The 7,788-nt window shown below is 37.4% G+C and overlaps 2 protein-coding genes across 2 annotated transcripts; one reads left to right on the top strand and one right to left on the bottom strand.

The window, feature by feature from the left end:
• The first annotated feature begins 1,058 nt into the window (after positions 1 to 1,058).
• Positions 1,059 to 2,936, top strand: LOC147558691 (uncharacterized). The gene is made up of 2 exons (XM_086660419.1): positions 1,059 to 1,325; positions 1,679 to 2,936. Exons 1-2 carry the CDS (start codon positions 1,223 to 1,225, stop codon positions 2,740 to 2,742), a joined length of 1,167 nt encoding a protein of 388 aa, XP_086516545.1. The 5' UTR covers positions 1,059 to 1,222; the 3' UTR covers positions 2,743 to 2,936.
• A 58-nt stretch (positions 2,937 to 2,994) lies between these two features.
• On the bottom strand, positions 2,995 to 7,531 carry LOC147558690 (double-stranded RNA-binding protein 1-like). The gene is made up of 6 exons (XM_086660418.1): positions 6,814 to 7,531; positions 6,175 to 6,288; positions 5,326 to 5,561; positions 4,986 to 5,205; positions 4,543 to 4,695; positions 2,995 to 3,623 (listed from the first exon to the last, which is right to left on the bottom strand). Exons 1-6 carry the CDS (start codon positions 7,064 to 7,066, stop codon positions 3,229 to 3,231), a joined length of 1,371 nt encoding a protein of 456 aa, XP_086516544.1. The 5' UTR covers positions 7,067 to 7,531; the 3' UTR covers positions 2,995 to 3,228.
• Between the last annotated feature and the right edge of the window lie 257 nt (positions 7,532 to 7,788).

Here is a 7,788-nt window from a genome sequence, read left to right as displayed (position 1 = left end):
ATTACATGTCGGTAGTTTAGTGTCGACTTATAAATCAATAATGCAATTTGTCGGACGAGTACTAATAAAAATGTGAAGTTTCTCCCTTTTCAATGATTTTTACCATTAAAACACTAATAAAAAACTTCAATCATTTGGATATGATCTTAGAAGAAGATAATTGTTTGATTTTGAAATGTTTCTATCGACAAAAAGCTTTCAGCTGTGGGTAGTACTGTGGTTAATGGAGGAATTCCTAGGTTCTGACAGTGGTGAAAGATTGTAGGTCTCCTCCGAAAATTGGAATATGACAAGGATCCAAAAAGCCGACTGCGGTGGAAATTCAGTCATTTTATTGATTATCTATTATTAGGATATAAATATAAATAGTGGCTTTTAGAATAGTTTATCCAGAATATATGAGTGTCTTTAAAAGAGTTCATTGTAGTTATGAACATATTTCATCCTTGTGATACACCCAAACCAATTGTTGTGGAATGTATGAGTGTCTTTAAGATAGTTGACAGTAGTCTATCCTTTAGGGGTATACGAGTGTGTTTATGATTGTCTATTGTACTCGTGTAGTCAGTTTTGTTTCATTTCAAAAAGAATATGCCCACACCAATCCAAGACCATCATCCATTTTCCTCATTTTGGTAGACCACCTCACCTACCACCACCTTGGTCTCGTCTCCTTTATCATACCACCACCACCATCGTCGCTTTCTTTACTGTTTTATCTCTCCATCGATTGGAACCCCGTCGGGGTTTGAAGAATATTTTCAGGGCAATTATGAGCCTATTTCACTTTCATGATATATAAACTATTTGATATGATGTATAATACATGTGCTCAAGTAATTCCTTTAGAAATGTTTCAACAAAAGAAAAATCCTTTAACAATGTCGAAAAGATATAAAGCTAAGATGAAAGAACCTTTCACTTAAACCAACAAAGGAGGAACAATTTATGCCAAGGCAAGGAACTTTTGTCACATAAAAAAACTTAACTTCCACACCTAATATTTGAATAAAGAATGTTTCTTCATAAAGGAAACCAAACTTCCCAAACTTGTTGTTGTATTGAGTCAATGTCCTGCCATCTCTAATCCCCCTCTATATATAACAAAAACTTCTTCGTTTCATCATCATCGTTTAAGTTTGTTATTACGATCGAGAACTTCTTTCTTCTAGTTTCATAACAACAAAAACTCTGAGAAGAAAACAAAATTTCTAAGGGCAATATGGATGACGGATCAAATCAGTTTCGAGTTTACGAAGATTTCCAGCCATCAACGGATTTGTATGAAGTAGAACAAACTTATGTGCTTCTTCTTAATCTTCCCGGTCAGTTTATCCATCTTTACTAATTCATTGATAAAAGTAAATTGTTTAAACGTGAAATATTGGTAGACTACACTATATCATAACATATTTTTGTAAAAAGCGAACGTACCTCCTGAAAAAACTACTATTCAATCGTAACATTTGCTTTTGAAGCACTGATACATTATTTTCGTGTGGGTGGTATGGTGCGAAAACACCTCACGTGAACACGAAATGTTCAGGTCCGCCCATACTTGGTAAAAAACTAATTTAGGTTGACAAGTAAATTTTTATAAGGTTTATACTAACATATCTTATTTCATCAAAAAATAAAAAATAAACATATCTTGTGTTTGTGATGGGACTGCGAGCAGGATTCAAGAAGGAACATATGAGAGTCAAATTAAATAGTTTAGGTACTTTGACAATCGGAGGTGAACGGCCTCTGCCTAATAACAAATGGAGTCGTTTCAGCAAAGAATTTCCCACACCTCCAGATTGTGATATTACTCAAATCCGCGCAAAATTGGAGAACGGCATTCTAAAGGTTATAATGCCCAAGACTGAAACTACTAATCAAACTGCTCCAAAACCACCGCAAGCTGCCCCATCACCACCGCCACCCACCACCGAGCCATCCAGAACCTCACGACCATCATCACTAGTACCACCACCTCCGAGTCAAAAACCAGCTACTGAGTGGAAAAGTCCGCAGCCAACAACACCACTACCACCACCACTGCCACAGGCAACATCGGTACCTAAACCGAGTCAAAAACCAGCTAAGGAGCCGATACTACCAACACCAAAGACACCTACTCAACCGCAACCGGGCAAATCGAGTCATCAACTGGGGGCGAAAACTGATGAGGGTCGCCATGAAGATGATGAGTCCACAACATCTACCGATGATGATTATACGACGACATCTAGCGATGACGATAAAGATGAGAAGAAACTTGTGGGAGATGCCGAAAAGAGTACTAAGTCGAAAACTTTACCACCACCACTACCTCAACAGAAGCCGACTTCAGTACCTGAACCAAGCCGTAAAACTGCTACTGAGCCTATACTACCACCACGAACACCGAGCCAACCAACTCAACCTAGTCATCACCGAAAGGCTAGAACAGATGAAGGTCGACGTGAAGACGATGAATTCACGACAACATCTAGTGATAGTGATCAAGATGAGAAGAAACCTCTTAAAGGTGCTGACAAGCTAATGAAGAAGGATAATGGTGCAGGAAAGAGTAGGAAGACTAAAATTGATGAATACAAGAACAAAATCAAAGGGTTTACGATGGAATTGAAGGAGAAGACACCATTATCATCAAACCAATCACAATTGGTTGCGAAAATTGCTGTGGGTGGTCTTGCGCTGGTGAGTCTACTGGTTTATATAGCTTGGAACCTCAAATCCTCACAAGAAAACTGAAAGAAAAACAAGTATGGGTCCCTAATGTTTATTGTATAGCCTGGATTTTATTTCATTATTATCGAAATAAGCACTAATATTTTATCTGGTTTTACTAAATAACAATGTAAAATTTGGTCATTGTGGGAACCCAAGAAAGATGACATATGTGTATAAATGTATATATAAATATCAACCCAAACTTCAAGATTAAATAACTAGTGTAATCAAAGTGTAAGGTGAGATGGCGAAAATGTCTATAGCATAAGGAAGTTTTCAAATTCACACAATTAGCAATTATTATGTAAATGGTCTTGGAACTAAGATTGTTCCAAAAGTAAAATTACAAAGCTATAAAGTTGTACTGTCAAGCTAAAGATTGTTATATGTTTCTATCTCGATTTACTTCGACTGTGTAGTTTTCGTTCATTCAGCTAGATCAAGAGAGTGATCCAACGAGCTAATGTGAAAATATTAGAAGGTAGGTAACTTCCGAAGCTGTATTAGCTAGTTACCTTCTTGGCCTGAGAAATCCAAGCTAACAGCAACCCATTTGTCATCGCTGATGGGCATCACAGTGATCCCCTTTGCGAACACCATATTGGGCTTTCGTGGGTACACTCTAACCCTGTTACACAGTAGATAACTCTCCATCTCTGTGGGTAGCTCAATATGTGTAGTCTTCGCTGATGAGTGATCGGAACACTGGGCTGAGGTGGGTGAAGATGGCTCACTATCAATGACTGAAGAAGGTGATGGAGGAAATGGATCACGAAGACGGGCATAAACCATGTCGGACTCCTTGTTCCTTGCAGTTGAACTGGAACTTGGTGTGAGGGGAGCTGGCACTGAGTGATGATTGTCGGTTACTGTTTGGGACGACTTACCCTCTCCATTCGTACCTGTAAAAATGAATTACATGAAAAATATTAAATATGATAGATTAAGAAGGATATAACACATAGCAGTCTAGCAGATAACTCTAGGTTACTGAAGGACATAAGACACATATTGCCTTGAGTTAGGCACCAGCTTTTTCTAAGTGACCAGTCTGGCAGCCAAACTATCGAAAATGCGCAGCCGATATGCATTACAAGGTGTTATGCTTTTTATAACAAGATCTCGAAGGTTTTCTTAAGCAATGTGGGGCTGAGGGCCTAGCAAGCAGGATTACCTCAAATGGATTTTCTGAAAGCAAATAAATTCAGTGGTTGAAGTTTGAACTACTAGAGTTCTAGTCAAGTTAGGATATTCAATTTAAAGTATTCTAGACCAATGACGTTCATTTCACCAAAAATTTAATTTCACGCGAGATTGGTTTGACTATAAGTTTGACAATGGTCTGATGTTTCCCTTAACTAAGCTATCCAGTCACTCCCGAGTTGGACTCACATCAGTGAAAGACAAAAAGAAAACAAAGTTATACGAGTACAATTAACAACATTCCAACCCAAGTGAAATATTTGGCACTTATGCACATAAATCACCATTCCCATTAGTTACCAACTAGTGGAAGCATATAGATGAAACAGAGATTGAGAAATCACGATTCTTCCAGTCCTCTGAGAGAGCATCCTGAATAACATCTTCTTATAAACCAAGGCTGATACTGGGACAAGTATGCCCATTAAATTCAGTGACATATGTCCATGCTGTTAAGTAGGCTGCTTGTGCAATAGTAGGGGTACTTATACTCTATACTCTAAAGTAACCAAGAATAACAAGCAGTTTCTGCTCTATTTCTGAGCATGTTTATAAGTTGAAGCTTGGTAAAAGTAAAATCATAGTACCTTTTAATGCAAAAAAAAAAAATCATAGTACCTTTGATCTGATTGTCAGACTTGTGCTTTATTGAAATCAAGGGGTCTTCTGGTCTGACATTATTTTGCAAGTGAACACTCGAATAGGAGGTAGAAGTGTATTTTAGAGGCTCCTCAGCTCGAGATTGCTTAGAAGGGCTCCGACATATTTTACCTGCCGAGAGAAGACATTGTATCTTATTAAGGCAATTTAAAGAACTTCCATGCAGACACAAATAACTAATCAAACAATGTATGAACAAAACTAAAACTTAGCCACTACTTCCACTTAAATTCGAAAGCTGTTTTAGCCAGCGAAAGTAAATAAATAACATTGTCCAAAAGCCCCGTGAAGGGGTTTTGTGGAAGCACATGATCCAAAAGTAGTTTCCGATGTCAAGAAGACGAAACATCTGAACTGAAAAAGTGAAATGAGGGACAAGTGAAAAAATAATCAAGACTTACGCTCTTTAAGGCAAGAATATGCAACTTTTGCCGCGTTCATCTCTGCCTGCTTCTTTGTTTTGGCAGCTATACCCTGGAAAGCATCACTTCCTACTTCCACCTTGGAAACAAATGTTGGTAAATGAGACGAGCCAGAATTATTCGTAGAATAAATTGGCAACGAGAGGCCTTCTTTCAGAGTGAATTCCTGTAAGAGGTTCTTGTAGAGACTAGGGGCATCCTGATAAATGGATTACCAGCATATGTACAAATGAATAATCACAATCTTGAAGATCCAGGAAAGATAAACAATCAATGAGCTAGTTGTAGAATTTTAGTAGAGAAATCAGCTGACACTTGCCTCTTGAATTCCATTATGTGACAATGACATCAAAGCAACTCTAGCAGCTGCATGTTCCGCCTCCTTTAATGTGCGGCAAAATTCTGGACCCTCAAAGGTTTCCCCATCAACTGTAACTGTGGCTTTGAAGCGACTGTCATGAGGAGGGCCTTCGCGTACACAAGAATACAAGGGTAAACTGATGTTTCTCCTTTGAGCATAAACTTGTAGCTGGTTCTTGTGCAAAGTTTGCACATCTGTACGCAAAAGTCAATTTGAGGCATGACATTGTAAAACAAACCAAGAGTTTCCAAGTTGTGTTGAGATAGAACGTTCAAGAGACATAATACTTCGGTGATACACGAAACGACGAGTAAACACAGTTAATCTGAATTAGTTTGCTACTATGTATATCTTCTACAAGAAATGCAAATAATCAATCTCAACGAAGTCCTAGAAAACACTTTGTAACATTTGAGTACCCTTGATGCAACACTGAAAAATTTTCCCTCTTGCCATGTTCATGCAAGTTTTCAAAAAATTTCCCTCTTACCATGGCATGAAACTTTGAATAAAAGGAAGCAAGAACTGAGTCCCATTCAAACCAAGTATTTGATTTGTTGAAAACCGAATAGTTTGGTTAAGGCAAAACCAAAAACATTGCAGAACATTTCAACACTTTCAAAATAATATGAAAAGAAACATTTGAAATCATGAACAGTTACGTGAAAGATGGAACTTATATGAGCATGGACCAGTATCATCTTAATGAAGCTAAAGAAAAAGATCATCTAAATGCATGAAAGCAAGATCCAAAAGCAGAAACATGAAGTATCATATAAAGCATCACATGAACTCAAAATCTCTTACCATTTTTTAAATCTAAGACGCCTCCACTATTTGAAGATATGTTTTGTGGCTCTTGATTCTTTTGTGCAGAGTTCTTATTTATTGTATTCAACTCAAGGCTTCCACTTGAAGAAACTGCAAAACCATACGATATGAAAACAAAATAAGAAGAATATGGATTTCTTCTTGTAAAGAGCGTATAGTTCCTATGTTTCCACGAACAAGCTAACCATTTACGGCCATCTAGTGCATCACTAAGGATTATTCACCATTGATACATGGGATATACCCATGACATTATAGGTCTCAACAGCTGGGGAGCCCCTTTGGCAGAGCACTCGGGCCGTACCCGAGGTGATCGCTCTAAAGGTCGTTTCCTTATCGATCATGATTCACCTATTCTAGAAACAAGTTCCAAATATCTACAAAAATTGATAAATCTTGAGCTTATTTAATAAAGATATAACAATTTTCAACTAACAATCCGAAACATTAAAAAGAATTTCCCCTTGAGATAATGACAATTAAAAGCCCTTGTTCTAGCAATTCCACCTCAAGAACACATTGAATTTACCAAATTGCAGCTCCAAATTCAAGAATCACTCAATAGAAAAAACGCAATTCAAGAACTAAAGAAACGTAAGGGTTCATATACATTACCAGGTGATGACGGAGCAGAAGAAGAGGCATTAACAGAATCCGGAGAAGTAAAATGAATAAAAGCAAGCTTGGCAGCTTCATTTTGAGCTTCTTTGGATGATTTGAAGGTATTTGGGGTTTCAAATGAGACGCCATTGATTGTAACAGAAGCTTTGAAACTAGGGTTATGATCAAGACCGTCTTTAATCGAAGTATAATTAGGTAAACTCCATTTTCTTTGGTGACAGAATTCTTGTAACTGCGTCTTGTACATCTTTCTTACTTCACTGTTGATTCAGAACTCGGAATTGAAGTAGGATTTTGTAGCTCAAAAGAAGTAGAGAGAGAAAGTGGATTTTAGAGAGAGAGATATAAAGGAAATGTGCATGAGATTAACACGAAACAAATGGGGGAATCAAGAAATGTGTCTTCTCTTTTATAGCACGAAGGATTTGTGGTTGGTTTCTTTCTTCTCATTTGAACATTCTGGATTCAGGAGCAAATTACATTATTACCCTTTCTCTTCGTTTTATGGTCCTGCATAGGAAAATTTAGTGAGAAAAATATTTTTGGTGTTTGGTTACCCTCTTTGGGTATGAAAATTGATTTCTTGACAAAAAAAAGTGTGAAAATGGGGTAAAAAATTTCCCACCTTTTACTTGGGAAACTGATTTCTCACTCACTATGAATACGATCTCTCTCTCTTATCTGCATCTAGTAACTCTCCTCTCCCTCTCTCAGACTCTCTCAACCCCGACTCTCTCTCTATATGTATAAAATTCACTAAACCTTTGAAGAAACTACATACACGTAGGAACCCTAGCCCCATGGAAGAAAAAACCAAATTGGAAATTCAATCTTGAAAAACCTAGATCCAAATTGAAATTCGATTAGGTCGAAGCATCAACAACAACTTTATAATGGACTTCGATGAATCTCCCAATCTAATGATATTTGTTTCAACATCAACGACAACTTTATATTGGACTTTGATGA

This window comes from Eschscholzia californica, unplaced genomic scaffold (assembly GCF_041429995.1).
Source record: "Eschscholzia californica isolate CP2 unplaced genomic scaffold, dmEscCali1.0.p SCAF_2, whole genome shotgun sequence".
Taxonomy (NCBI): domain Eukaryota; kingdom Viridiplantae; phylum Streptophyta; class Magnoliopsida; order Ranunculales; family Papaveraceae; genus Eschscholzia; species Eschscholzia californica.
This window is presented reverse-complemented; position numbering and strand designations above follow the sequence as displayed.

Coding starts and splice junctions, on each gene's coding strand:
- LOC147558691 (XM_086660419.1), top strand. CDS start 1,223: ATGGATGACGGATCAAATCAGTTTCGAGTTTACGAAGATTTCCAGCCA. Junction 1,326..1,678: donor GCTTCTTCTTAATCTTCCCG/GTCAGTTTATCC, acceptor GACTGCGAGCAG/GATTCAAGAAGGAACATATG.
- LOC147558690 (XM_086660418.1), bottom strand. CDS start 7,066: ATGTACAAGACGCAGTTACAAGAATTCTGTCACCAAAGAAAATGGAGT. Junction 5,562..6,174: donor CGTCTTAGATTTAAAAAATG/GTAAGAGATTTT, acceptor TTTTGCGTACAG/ATGTGCAAACTTTGCACAAG. Junction 3,624..4,542: donor GTCTGACAATCAGATCAAAG/GTACTATGATTT, acceptor TCATTTTTACAG/GTACGAATGGAGAGGGTAAG.